At 26.2% G+C, this 15,236-nt stretch overlaps 2 protein-coding genes across 2 annotated transcripts; one reads left to right on the forward strand and one right to left on the reverse strand.

The window, feature by feature from the left end:
- Window positions 1–329: 329 nt before the first annotated feature.
- GO595_005640 (Leucine Rich Repeat family protein) lies at window positions 330–833 on the forward strand (the record flags this gene model as incomplete). Its single annotated transcript, XM_067918905.1, has 1 exon — window positions 330–833. The coding sequence occupies one exon, from the start codon at window positions 330–332 to the stop codon at window positions 831–833; it is 504 nt and encodes a 167-aa protein (XP_067774272.1).
- Window positions 834–14,380: 13,547 nt separating this feature from the next.
- GO595_005641 (40S ribosomal protein S7) lies at window positions 14,381–14,941 on the reverse strand (the record flags this gene model as incomplete). The annotated part of the gene is made up of 1 exon (XM_067918906.1): window positions 14,381–14,941. One exon carries the CDS (start codon window positions 14,939–14,941, stop codon window positions 14,381–14,383), a length of 561 nt encoding a protein of 186 aa, XP_067774273.1.
- Window positions 14,942–15,236: the final 295 nt, after the last annotated feature.

Genomic DNA, 15,236 nt, shown 5'->3' on the forward strand with positions numbered 1-15,236 from the left:
AATCATTCAAGAATTATGTCGTCAAAATAAATTATATAGTATTCCAGAAATTAACGAAGTTTTATATCTTCATTTTGAAGGATTTACGAAAATTCAACATCTTGATCCATATATTAATGTTAAAGTTCTTTGGTTAAATGATAATCAACTTTCTAAAATTGAAGGTCTTTCAAGTTTAAAACAATTAGAAAGTTTATATTTACAAAATAATTTTATCAGTAAAATTGAAGGTCTTGAAGAACTTCAAAAACTTCATTTATTAAATTTATCACATAATTATATTCAAAATATTGAAGGTCTTGAACATTGTCAACAACTTCAAACACTTGATGTTGATCATAATCGACTTGATACAATCAACTCAATTCAAGGAATTTTTACAGTGTCAATCACTTGAAATCCTTAATATTAGCGATAATAAACTTTATGAAATCGGAATTATTGAAATATTGAGTCATATGAGTCAACTTCGAGTTCTTCGACTTGAAAACAATCCGATTGTTGATCAATGTCAACATTATCGACGTTCTGTTATACATCTATGTAAAATCCTCACGTATCTTGATGATTCAACAGTTGATACTAATGAGCGTCTTCTTGTTGAAAGTTATTACGAAGGCGGACATCAACGCGAACAATTTATTCGTCAACGAATTAAAGAAGAAAAACGTCGAAAAGAAGAAATATCATTTCGAGAAGTTCGACGAATGCAACGCGAAAGATTACTTTCTAAAGGCGGCAACATTGACGAATATCCAGAACTAAAGTCATCAGATGACGACGAAGAACAATATTGCAACGATAACAGTAATGAAATTGAAAGTGTTGATTAATAAATGTTTTTTATATATTAAATATTTTTATAACACATAAAATCATTTGTAATGTTTTTTTGAAATAAGAACATATAAAAACTGTTTAATAATATAAATGTATATATTCTTAAATTATACTTAATTACATATAAATTATAAAATATGATTACAGCAAAAAATAATTCAAGCACAACTTAAGATATGGAATAAAATATATGACATTTGTTATTTATTTGAAAATTTCTTTCATTTTTTTGTCAGATATATTCATCACATATTCATATATTGTAATTACTTGCTTTCATGTATGGGTCTATTCCATTATTTAACATCCAATCAATCACTTTATATTATTTCTTAATATTAAAAACAAAAGCAAGAAGGAGTGGCTTTGTTTGCTTGCCATCTACTTTCGTTGTTAAATTCATATCGAATCTTTTATCTAATAACATTTCCATAATTTGTATAACTTCAATTTCATTAGTTGCATAAACCGAATTTGTTGGTCTGAATCCCCAAATAAATCAAAACTGTTACCATTGATATTTTTTGCAAACAATTTTATCAATTTTTGGGTTTCCTGATACGCACGCATAATATATCTATTTTATACTTTATCAACAATCTTCAAAATGAAAAAACTTTTTAATTTTCCATTACTTAATTCTTCAGGTTAAGTCTAAATACAGCAGTATATAAATCGGATGCGAATTTTACATATTTATTATTATTAATTAACTTCTTGAAATACCATTAGTATGTTTCCATCACCAATACATATAACAGGAGCAGTAGACCCAATAACTTTCAAGGCATATTAATATTTAATTCTCTTTCAAAATTTCCTTAAAAAAGATTCAGATTTTTTTAGATTGTATATTTTCTATCAAACAAAACATTTATTTACAATTTTATATTTATTCTATTATTTATAGTATTTCCATTAAATTTTGGAACATTTCGTTATATTCAATCAGAGGGAAACTTTCCTTTTCCGCTCTAATCAGTCTGTCTGCAATGATCGCAGTGTACCTCACCATAGGCCCCAATGCTTTCGCGGTGACAATTGAGTCGTGCGGAAGCGGATACAGTTCGAGCGAATGGTTTTTCTTGTGCACTTTAACGCGGAACAAATGGTCGTTATATGGAGTAATGACAATATGCGCGTCATTAAAATGTGATGATATGGTATACTTGTCATAGCCAATGGGGTTTTCACACCAAACAATATGAACGTTGTCATTGCCAATATGTCGTTTTTTAATTAATTGTTGTGGATCATTTGGATCTGTGGGTAATAATGTAGAGACATGAAACATTAGTTCTAGACGTGGAGTCGAATAATATATTGAATGTGTTCCACACGATTTATATGATAAACCACCACTATAAAAAGTATGGGTTTTAAGATCACAGACACGTCCTAGTGATAAAAGGAAGTCATTAAAAAGAGGTGACACGTCATTTTGTGTGTTAGCTAAAATTGATTTTTCGTCAAATTGATTATTTTTGACATAAACAACTCCAATCTTAAGACACTCATGAGGATTTTGCGTAAAAAGTGGTTTTATTTGGCGAGTAATATTAGATGTTATATGAGGAATTTCAAAATCAGCAGATATATCAATAAAATTAGAAATAAAGCTAAAACATGGAGGACAATTTATAGTTGCTAATTGTAAATCTTTTGATAAAACAGAAGTAATTTCTTCAAGTGCAGTGTAATTTGTAATTTCTTCTTTTTCGACACTTTTCTCGTAAACATTTAATTCCAAAATTTCCGGCAAACTTTTTGTTTGATTTACATCATCTATTTCTATATTAAAATTTAATGTTTTGTTGTTATTACCAAAAAACATATTTAAACAAAATTCAAATTCATCACTTTGATCATCAAAATCGTCATTGACAATTTCATCATTAACATCTGGGAATAAAGGATTTTCGTTAATATTTTTCTTTTGTTCTATTTGCGAAATATTTGACTTGAATAAGTAATTTGGCCCACGAATGTTCACAATGAAATCATTTTCATCAATAAAATCGAACGTATAAAACAATAAATTCCGAATACATAATGCTAAATCTACTTTTCTTTGATCGAAAATGAAATTTTTCTCATTATAAAATGAGAATGGAAGGTTATTAATCATTTCGATGCACATTGTTTTATATGCATTTGGTAAATCGTCCAAAATTCTTAAAATGAACTTGAAAAATCCCTTCAAATGTTTTTGGCTGTATCTAACAGTATCGAATATTGAGTAAAACACTAATTGTAATGAATATAAATCGATATTTTGTAACATCATAATCGTTGATCCTAAAAACATATCCAAAAACTTTGGGAACTTTTCGTCTAATTTTAAGTACATTTCAGCAAAAGATGGAAATATTCGAACTAAACTATGCAAAGTTTCATTATCATTTCTAATCAAAACATCTTTTAACGTTAGTTTACACCATTGTGAACATAATGTAATTTCATCCGAACAAATTTCTTCAAATAATATTGGAATGAAATAATTAAATGGTATATTCGAGTTAAATGATTTCGGATATAAGTTTTCTAAAATAGGAAATATAATTTCGCTTTGTTTCCCATTAAATATTAACATTGTAAGATCAACTAATTCTTTATCTTTCCATTTTGTTGTTAACTCTTTTAATTCCTTTGTTAAATTAAACTCATTATATGTGCGACAGATAGCAAATGCTGATAATATAAATGATTGAAGTTGTTTATATTTGATGTTATTTAATATTTCATTGTTTCGTGTTAATGTAGTTGCAATAAATGGTATCATGAACATTGAGTTTGGTGAGAATTGTATAAACGCGGATATTATTGATGGAAAGAGACTTATTATAATATCGTTTGATGAATTACATAAAACTTTTAATAATATTTCTAAGTATAATATATTAATTTCATTAGGATTCGATTGTAACCCAATTTTTTTCATCGAGAAATTAATTTCATTTAATAAATTGATATCGGAAAATTCTGTTTTATCATTAAGCATTATGTGAAATAAATCTTCAAAAAAATTATTTCGTAAAAAATCTTCGTTTCTTAAATATGAATTTGGCATTAATTTAATTATCGAATTAATATTATGTATAATAATATAATAAACATGTAATTCATTTGGTGCAATTGTAATTATCAATTTAAAAAACATTATAACTTCTTTGAAAGTAAATCGTTCTATATTTAAATTAAAGATTGGTATATAATGTGTTTTAGATAATTCATTAAATGTCATTTGAAAGTTTTCATTATTTATTATATAACTTTCAAATGCTTGTGGATTATTAAATAATTCTTCTAATTGTTCAACAGAGATATTATTATCATTGTTGTTGATATTAATTCTTTTGTTCTTTTCAATCGATTTTCGATAATTTTCGAGAAATTCATTTTTCGTTATATTTAATAAAATCGGTGAAAAGTTTATAGTTATTAAAGAGATAAACTTTAAATAGACAATGTTCATCTCTTTATTATTATACATTTTATCAATTACATATTGCCATGTCTTTAAGTTTTTTATTTTCATCTCTAAAACACATGTTAAAGAGAATATTATTCCAATTAATGGAAATAAATTGAACAAATCTTGTGTTGATAAATATATTAATTGTCTAGATATTATAGAATTAGAAAATAATTTATATAATACATTTTTAAGAAATAGTAATTCATTGTCATTTCGTTCATTAATGGTTAAACAATGAATGGTATATTTGGATAATAAGTAAATGATTAAATAGTTATTGTTTTGCTGATTATTTTCATTAAAAGTTGTAACAATTTGTAACAAAACATTTTCTGAAGATAACGATGTTTTAAATAAATTAATGAACCAACAAATAATTTCAAAGTGTTTCGGATTGCTAAAATTTAGAGAAAGAAGAATTTGACAGATGGCAATAAATTCAATCAGCTGATCTTTATGAATATGATAATTATGCATGAAAAGTGGTGTCTGAACAAATAAAATGATGTCATTAACAACTTTTTCAGGTTTATCTAAGATAATTGGAATTTTAGAATAAATATATTGTTTGTCTTGTTTGATAATATTGAAACTGTAAAAGAATGTGTATATCCGAAGAACAAAAGCAATCAAAATTTCTTGGTTATTGGTATTGTTCTTGGTCATATATTGAATCAGAAATTTGACTTTTTCTTTATATTCACCTGAAAGATCGGAAGTAGAATGCATTAGAAACGCTGTCTTTAACACATCATTCCATTTTTGAATTTCAATAATAGGCATTTGAGAAAAGATTTGAACAAACAATTTCCAAAACTTGAACACAAGTTTCTCATCAAACATTATCTGGATAGTAATATTAAAAACTTGAACAATTTCTTCTTGAAAACAGTTTTTTAAGGATTCACTGAATGTATTAAATTCAGGTGTCTTTAATAACTTAAGTATTGTATTTAATGACCTAATTACAAATGTGTCTTCGCTTCTTGTTAATTCAGTGATTTTAGCTTCCTTTAATATGTTTTTATATAATTCCATGAATGGAAAAAAATGATCAATTGCCCTTACCGCGTTATTTTCGGATATCCATTGTTCAATATTGTTTGCATAAGAAATAATGGTATTTGATAAAGCCATGATTGAACTATAGGGAATTTAAATCAGCGTTTATAAATCCGCTATTTTCAAAACATTGAATGCAATTTGAAATGAAAACGACCATTAAAATATTCAAAAAGTTAATTTATGAACGTTTGACCTTTCTTCAAGTGAAAATTGACAAATGACCATCAACATGTTCATCTATCGAAATCAGCTTTAAAAATTAAGATAAAGAATTTTTTAACAATACAGTTCTAGTGCGACACTTAATAAAATTAGAATTTCCAATAATTTTGCAGCTATAAAAATTTTTAAAAATTTAATTAATAATCTAATGAAGAATTCATGAAAAAACTTTTAAATATTTTTAAAAATTATAGAAAGTAAAAAGCTACACATTAGCTATCAAAATTAAAGTCTTTTTAGTTGGAACAGGCAGAAACAAAAAAAAATAAAAAAAACATTGGTGCAAGGAATCGAACCTCGATCTCGCAATTAAAACTTTCAAACTTTGAATGTTTTTAGACATGCGTATTCTTCCCATTAAACTACACCAATTCCTATTAAAAATGCAAAATATATAATTATAGTAATCAGCTGATATTTTGTAAAATAGATTCATAAACCGTGGTTTGATTCATCTGTTATTTTTTTTATAATACTAATACTATTTTATCTTTATTTAGCTTTAAAATCTTTGTTTGTGTTCCTTTTATTTTAAAGTAAAAATCCAATTTGTTACATTGTTTAACAGAATCAAGATTTTCAACTTTTTAAATATAATTTGACTGTTTGTGTGATGTGAAAGGAGAAAACTTAAGCATCATCTTCCTGTCAATAAATATGGAATTTCTATATCTAATAAATCTGAACATGAATAAAATGCACAAATTCCAATTGTTGTAACGATATTTGGAATAATAATACTTCGTAAATCTGAACATTATTAAAATGCATAATTTTTAATTACTTTCAAATTTCCCTTAAATTAGAACTGTTTCTAAACGAGTACATGAACTAAATGCACATTGTTTTAATACTATTTCCAATAGTTACAGTAAATAAATATATTTTCTTCAAGTAACAGAATTACCAATCACTATGGAAAGAGTTAGCCTTCTCAATACCTACCATAATTACAGCATAAAGAGTTCCACCTTTAGATACGATCTTTCCTGAATATTCTTTTTTATTAAGTATTTTTAGTGTTTGAGTTGTAGAATCAAATGTTTCTATTGATTGCATAAAAAAAAATAATTAAAATTTATACATCAATTATTAATTTATTAATAAACAGTTTTTTACCACCACGGTAGCCAGCACCCGTCCATTTTCGCCTGGTTTTCGATTGCCTTTGCTTTCTTTATCAAATTTTCGATTTCATCATTTATGTCAATTTCGTCATCTCCATTAATTCTTTGATACAAACAGTCCACCTCTTCATTTCCCGAATCGTATTCAGTATATTTACTTAAATATTTAGTTGGCACCACTTTATTTTCGAATGGTGGCTTACACAAAAAGAATTGTAAAATTGGCGCCAAAACATTTGAAAATTTTCTTAAGTCGCGTAAAGCGTTCAAAAAGGCGTGTTTGAAAGGACCGTTTACGCCGCTAATTCCGAATGTATACTTTATCATTTTTGTCAGTCTAAACGGCACGGGGTGCTCCTTTCCGGAGACGTTAAATTTTGTATAAGTTGTTGAACCGCTAATTTTATCAAAAAGTATTGCAGAAGGAGAAGTATCCACCAAACCGAACAAATAAGAAGTAAAGCTTAAGAAACCCATTGATTTTCCGAACATTGAGCTTCTATTAATCCATGACATTGAGTTATTTGATGAAACCAAAATTGCGTATGATAAGTCATATAAATTAATTTCATTTTGATATTTTTTAATTTTTTTAATTCTTTTTTCTATATTTTTACAATTATTAAATTCATTAATCATTAATATTAATTTTGGTTCTACTATATTATTTTTAGATTTATTATACATTGATACTAATTCATATAATTGGATGTGACCTTTTAGCAATTCAATTAAAGTGGTTTTCTCCGATAATTCAATGACCGATCGCTGTTTCAATTTGTATAAGGGTGAAATTCCATTGACTAAATTCATTAATTCTTCGCTTTGTTTTGTTAACATGTTTTTATAATTCGTATGTAACAAATGATAATTAAATTTCTTCCCATTTGATCCAATTATTGATATTCGGAATCCATTATCTAATCTTTGAATCGAATGAAAGAAACGTGAAATTTTTATATCATTTTCGAACCCTTTATTTCCTAATAATGATAACACCCAATTCGTTTTACGTTCGATGGCTTCATCGAATGAAGTTAAAGGTATTACACGTATTGAGTCTTGTTTTTTAATTATTAAATTTAATAATGATATAACTTCATCTTTATTATAATCTTCCGAATTTATAATATTTTCGATATCTTTTTGGAACATATTTAAGAATTCGATATCATATTTACATATATTTAATTGTTTTAAAATATATTTCTTCGATTTTATTAATTCTTTTGCAGATTTAATATCATTTTTATTATAATATTCAAGACTTTCATTTAAAATATTTATCCATTGTTCATAATAATTATTTGATATCATTGTTAATTTAGAAGATATTAAATTCATTTGTGAAAACATTATCGGATTATCACGTTGAATGATCGAAATCATTGAGTTAATGTTTGGTAATTTAGGATTATTAATTAAATCATATGCTATAGATTGTGGATAATCAGTACATAAACAACCAATGATATAATGTACTAAATTAGTTATTAATTTAGATGAATGTGAAAACATCATTATCGATATATAAGAAATTGGTATAAATGATTTCGTTGGTAATTTTTTAAATGTTTTAATTATATGTTCAATAGTTTTATTATGTTGATAAAAGTTTATTGATAATGATAACAATTGATATATTACTAATGAATTTAATTTCTTTTTAATTAATTTACTGATGTTCTTGGATGATAAATATGAATATTCTTCTAAATTTGTGATATGTGATAATATAGTTAAACAATTTATGATTTTCTCTAAGTTTTTATTCGCTGTTTGGAAATATTTTAATGATTGGATTAAATCATCAACATTTTTAGATGTATTAAATAATTCTTTTCCAATAAAATTATTAATTCGTATCTTTAAAATTTGATCATCATTTTCATCTTCATTAATTTGACTTAATAATTCTAATGCTGAATTTAATGAATTTTCTGTTTTTGTATTTAATCGAATTTTTGCATATTTATATTTATTTGAGTTTTGATCATTAAAAAATATATTTATTAAATAAGATGTCATTGAATAATTTGATTTAATTGATGATGAAAGTATTTTATATGAATATTCATCAATTTCTTTAATGTTTGGAACTAATTTCCGTATTTTTAATAACTCTTTTTGTGCATATGGATTATTATTTAAGAATTGTAATCTTTTATTCCATGCGTTTTTATATTTATCATATAAATTTGGATCATTAATTATTTTTATTACATTTGTTAATTCATGAAGTTGTTCAGCTTTAAATAATCTTTTTTTTAATTCCGTTTTATTATTCTTTTCGATAGATATAATTGAAGAACCTAAATATCTCCATCCTAAATGTATTGATTTTTTAGCTTCTTCTAATTGATTAAATTTTATATATAAAATTGATTTTTGTATACAATCATCAATCGAATAATCAGATGTTAAATTTGTATAACTAATTGCTTCTTCTTTATTCCCTAAATAAGCTTCTGATATCCAAAAATATTTAGCTAGAAAACTTTGATCGACCAAATTTTGTTGATATAATTCAGTTTTATATTTATGAATTTCATTCCATTGATCTAATGTAGCTAAACATATAATTTTATCTTTAAAATATTTGTTATTATTCTCTAATGTATTTATTTGTTTTAATGCTAAATTAAATTCCCCTAATTCCATCCATACTTTATAATTAATTTGTTCTTTATATTTAAATGCTATAGAATATGATTCTGAATTACGTCCTACAATTTGATTTAATTTAATAAGATTTTCAATTTCATTGATATTAATTTGATGATTTTTCTTATTAAATGATAAATAAGTTTCTAAGAAAAATAATGCTTTCGAATAATGTTTCTCTTGAATACAACGTTCAACAATTAAATTATTATTAAAGTTTAAATTAAATTCACATAATATAGAGAACTCTAATAAATCAATAAATTGATTTAATATAATTCGTGATACATTTTTACATTTAAAAACTTCATTAATTATTTCACTAACTTGATCTTTTTGATCATTATTTAATATGAAATAAAATTGAATAAACGCAAATTGAAACGTAAACTTTGGTAATTGTGGTAATTCAATTAATGTACGAATTATTTCTGATTTGGAATATATTAATAATATATTACGTAATTCTCTAAACCAATGATTAATTTCATTTGAAGATTTATCTTTAATATCTTTAAATTGAATAAAACTATTTAGAAATGTATTAATTTCATAAGTCGCTTGTTGATTTTGTTGTGAATTTATATTTTGTGTATTATTATTTTTTTGGATTTCATTTTTGTTTTCATTATTTTGATTATTATTATTTTCTAACATTATTAATAATTGCTTTGCTCGATCTTTCCAACGCATTTGTGAACGAGCAGCCAAAGAATTAATACAACGTTTAATAGTTGAAATATATATTGATGATTTACAATATTTAATAATGAATTCTAATGTATCTAATGAATATTCTTGAATATAACTTGGATTTGTTGGTTGTAAGAAGTCCATCATTCCAGTAATAATAGTTGGTAAATATGATGGACAATATTTTGATATTTCATTTAATAATTGAAATATTTCATTTGAATAACTTAAATTCATTTGATTATTATTATTATTATTATATGAAGTCTTACTTTCTCTTAATATGAAAAATGATTCAGTTACGATTAAATGTAATATAGTTTCACATTTTCCATGTGTTGCAATAACTATAGACTTTAATACTTGTGATACTTTTTGCGTATATTTCTTTTCTTTAGATATCCAATGATCATAAACCGAATCAAAGATTCGTTTGGAATATGGTAATATTAAATGTCCTGAAACAGTAATAATTTCAGTCAAATTATCAAAGAATTGATCCAAGTTTTCATTCGACGATTTTTCAATGAATTCTAAAAAGATATTTAAAAATGATTCAATATATTGTGGTATTAATATTGGCTCTAATTTATATATCTTTGTAATAATTCTAGAAATCGATTTTCGTGTTGAATCAATTCCAATCATTTGGAATTGTTTATTTAAATAATCTAAATATATGTTCATGAAATAATGTTTAAATTGTGTCGGATTCTTTAATGATGACTTAAATACCATTGGTAATGAAGTTAAATTATATGGTACATCAATAAAACCTATCGCACCTATAACTTTTAATGTTTTCGTAACTAATTTCATCGAGTTATGTTCATATAATAAATTTAATAAAACCGGTATTAATTGTGGAGTCGTATCAAGTAAATAATCTTTCGTTCCTAAGTTTTTTAATGATTTTAAGACATATATCTTAGTCCATGGATGAACTGGTTGTTTTAATATATCACAAAATAATGAGATAATTGGTTTGATCGGAATTATGTCTGGACAAATTTGATGAAGCTTACTTAAGGATTTGATTAATGCTTCATCAATGTTCTGGAAAATGGCCGAGTTCATATATATTAATGATTCACCTTGAATCTTATTGTTCTTAAATCGTTGGTTTAAAATGGCCATAAATTGCTTATAAATGGCTTCCGCATAGATATATATCCATGATTCAGCGGCTACTAATAACGATGGAAATACTATCCATATTGGCATAGTTTCTGGTAAGATGATATTAAAGTTAAAATTCATTTGCTTGAGCGAAGAAAGTATTAAACTTCGTAAGATGGTACCAGTGACAACTTTTAATGATCGAAATATGTATAATGCACGTTTTCGAATATCGGTGGATTCGTCATAGATAAAATGACAAAACAATGGAAAGACATCAGGTTGGGCTATATATTTGTATGTATTAGGTGTAAATGCAGATAATGATTTTAATCGAACTGACCGAATTGGATCATTTAACGCAAATTGTACAAGCTTTGAGATGGTGCCTAATGGCATTTTATTAGGAAATGATTCAAATAAATGGATTGATGCAGATGCAATAATTTCTCGAACTTGTGTATCTTTATTAGTTGAAAGCTTTAAGATCAATGCGTTAAGTTCAATTGCGTCGTTAAATGAAGTGATTGGAATGTTTAATAAAGCTTCAAGTGATATCAGAATTTTTTCAGTTTTAGTAGATGGCGATGTTAATTCTTGTCTAATTAAATGGATCATTTGTGTCTTGAAAAAGATAAAGCTAGTCGTCCATTTTGGTCGAGCTTTATTTAATGTTATTAATAAGTTTTGGATTGGGATGGGTACAACCGACGACGATAGAATGTATGGGATAATTGACAGGAACTGTGAAATATTTGACTGTATTGGTAATGATTCAATTGATGATATTGTAATGTTAAATGCTATCATTGGACCAATGTCTGCTGGCAATTTCTTACAAAATATATTAATTTGTTCTGTGATAGCTAATGATTTGGTTCCAATATATTTCGGAAATGCTAAAATTAATTTTGAAAATAATTTCACAGTTTGTTTGGGCATTGTTAACATAAAAGAACAACATATTTTAAATAAAGTTTCAAATAATTCTAGTTTGACATCAACGGCATTAATTTTTTGAAGTTTTATAATAATTCCTATTGATGATGTAACAATGTAATAATTTCGAGATTTCAAAAATTCAACACATTTTGGCAACAAGAGAAATTCTGCAGATTTCTTTTGAACATATGGTTTGATTTTTAATAAAAAGTTTAACAGTTGAAAATTGATAATGAGATTATCAGTATTTGTAATTTCGGTGAAGTTTTTTGTTGTGGCTAAAAGTAATATTTCGCGTAGTTCTGCAAGAAATTGAGATCCAATACCTGATTTCTCTGTTTGGGAATTAAATAAATTTCGTAATAATTTGATGAGAATTGGACAAACTATACGATCTCCTGTTTGAAGGTTTTCCGTGATAAGTGTTGTAAACTTTGTCCCGAGTGGAAAGAATAGATCTGGTGATTCAATAGAAAGTTGTTTTAATATATAACCGGCTGTGTAACGGTAGTCTGGTGGCTGAGAAACAGCTAATAAGCTCATTTGTTTTTCTACAATTTGTATTAAAAAGGCATCTCGCTCAGGTCCTGAAATTCTTGCTAAACGTGCTAAAACTTTGGCTCCTATTTTAACTATTGGCTTATAACCAGGAACAAGCAGTTTTTCTACAACGGGTCTATATTGTAAAATATAATCATCAAATGGAAATAAATGAATTAAACTCGTAACACAAACGGCAGCATTAAAGCGTCGTCTTTTTTCTCCTGACTTTGCTTCTATTTCTATTAATTTAAGCATTCCACTCAGAAAAGTAGGAACATATTGTAATGAAGAAAATCTAAAGAAATCAATGATTTGATTTTGTGTATCATGAACGTAATCAAAAAAATCCGAGAATATTATAGACTCATTCGTTGGTGTTGCATATTGAATGAGTTTTCCTATGTATTCTTGCATCCAATCATCCATTTCGAGTTACAGTTTTCAATCAAGAACGATCACAACCGCATTCTTGAATTTAAAAGGTTTACTGTAAATTGAATGAAAAATAATGAACACGATTATTATAACAGAATAAAAAATTGGGATTTTAGCGATATAAAGTATGAAATAGAAAGTCTAACTGATTGGGATATGTACAAAATATTAAATGAAAAAGCTACAAAAGAATCTAGAATACTAGATTTAGGAACAGGTGGAGGAGAAAAGGTAATCAAAGAATTTCCAAATGCACTAGAAATAATCGGAACTGATTTTTCAGAAGAAATGATTAATACAGCCAAAGAGAACTTAAAGAAATCTAATAAGCAAAATATTCAATTTAGAGTTATGGATAATTTAAATATGGATACACAAGATGATTATTTTGATATAGTAGTAGCAAGACATACATGCATTGATGCAAAGCAAATTTATAAAACATTAAAATTTGGAGGCATGTTAATACTTAGAGGAGTAGATAAATTAGATTGTTGGCAACTCAAAAGGCTATTTAATCGAGGTCAAGCTTTCCATGATATAAAACCAATAAGTCAAATTGATTATGAAAATATATTAGATGCTGGCTTTAAAAATGTCGAACTAGTCCCCATATATTATAGAGAATATTTCAAAACCAAAGAAGACTTATTAGCTTTATTACTAAAAACGCCAATATTGGATGATTTTTCTGAAGAACAAGAAAATGATAATCTTGTAAAAAAGGAAATTGACATGCAAAAGTTGGATGAATACATAAGCAATAACACAACAGATAAGGGAATTTTACTGAGAAGAAGATATTATGGAATAGTAGCTAATAAATAATGTAATAAAATATGATTATAAATATAATTGTAAATAATGATTGGTGAATTATACATAACACCGCTTTAATTATAAGATAATTGGAGTTGATCGCCTTGTAATTATATGAATTTTTTTATCATTTACATCCAATTATAGCCTAATTTTACTTTCAATTACAATTAAATTGGTTTTCGAAAATTAGAAGCACTTTTTGATCGGTTTTTATAGAATTACGTTCAAAAAGTGGAATCGATATGTTGATACATAAATCGAATTTAATGAAAAGAAGCTTTACTGATTTGAACCATAAATGTATCATATAAAGTTAAAACGGTACATAAATACAAAAAGTGGAAGCAAGAATAATCGAATTTTATAATATATTTGTTATCCAAAAATTAATTTCTAAATCAAATATAACCAAAAAATTTCAAGTTGTGTTTTACCTAGTTGACACTTCAAAGACTGTCCTTAATCCAGTAAGGCGATGATATGCGTTAGCGAAAGATTTAAGACGATCTTCAACACGTGTCTTATCATGAGAATCAAGGGTAACATATGTTGTTTGCTTTCCGTCAGTATCATAGTGAATACGTTTTGCAACAATTGCTGTTGGATAAACAACATCATCAAGAAGACCTTCGTGGACAGCACGAAGTGTACGGCCAGCATTGCGGATTGCCTTGTAGCGACGTCCTGGTTCTGGGGTCTTTGGAAAAGCACGACGCTTTCCAACAATAACAACTTGTGAATTTTGAAGCTTCTTTTCAAGTTCTGGAATGACAATGGTTTGGAATTGATGCCATGCTGCGATTTGTTTGTATGGAACTTCGATGATTATTGTCTTTAAGCCATCGGATTCGACTTCTTTAGCTTGAGTGATTTTGAGGTTTTCTAAAACCTTTTTGATTCCTGGTTCTGCACCGGCTGTTACTTCGTTGATTGCTGTAGCAACTTGCTTTTCGAGTGCTGTTGCTTCACCTTTCTTTAAAATGGTGTTCATTTAAAAGGCCAAAGTTAACCGTCATAACCGCCACGTAATATTCAATTAAAATACCCAAACAAACCTAGTCATTTTATTCTAATTGTTTTTGCTTGTTGAACAAGACTATTTAATCATATATGCGTAATTTTATCAAGATGTCGTTATTAATAAATGATGTTGTTATTATCTTGATCTTAATAAATGATTATCATATGATAAAATTTTTTATTTGGATTTTTTTTTAATATATTAATACGAATATTTTTATGAAAAATTATGTTATTTGATATTATAACAGTTGTTGTAGCTATGG

Source organism: Histomonas meleagridis, assembly GCF_020186115.1.
Source record: "Histomonas meleagridis strain 2922-C6/04-10x chromosome Unknown contig_36, whole genome shotgun sequence".
NCBI classification, from domain to species: Eukaryota; Parabasalia; order Tritrichomonadida; family Dientamoebidae; genus Histomonas; species Histomonas meleagridis.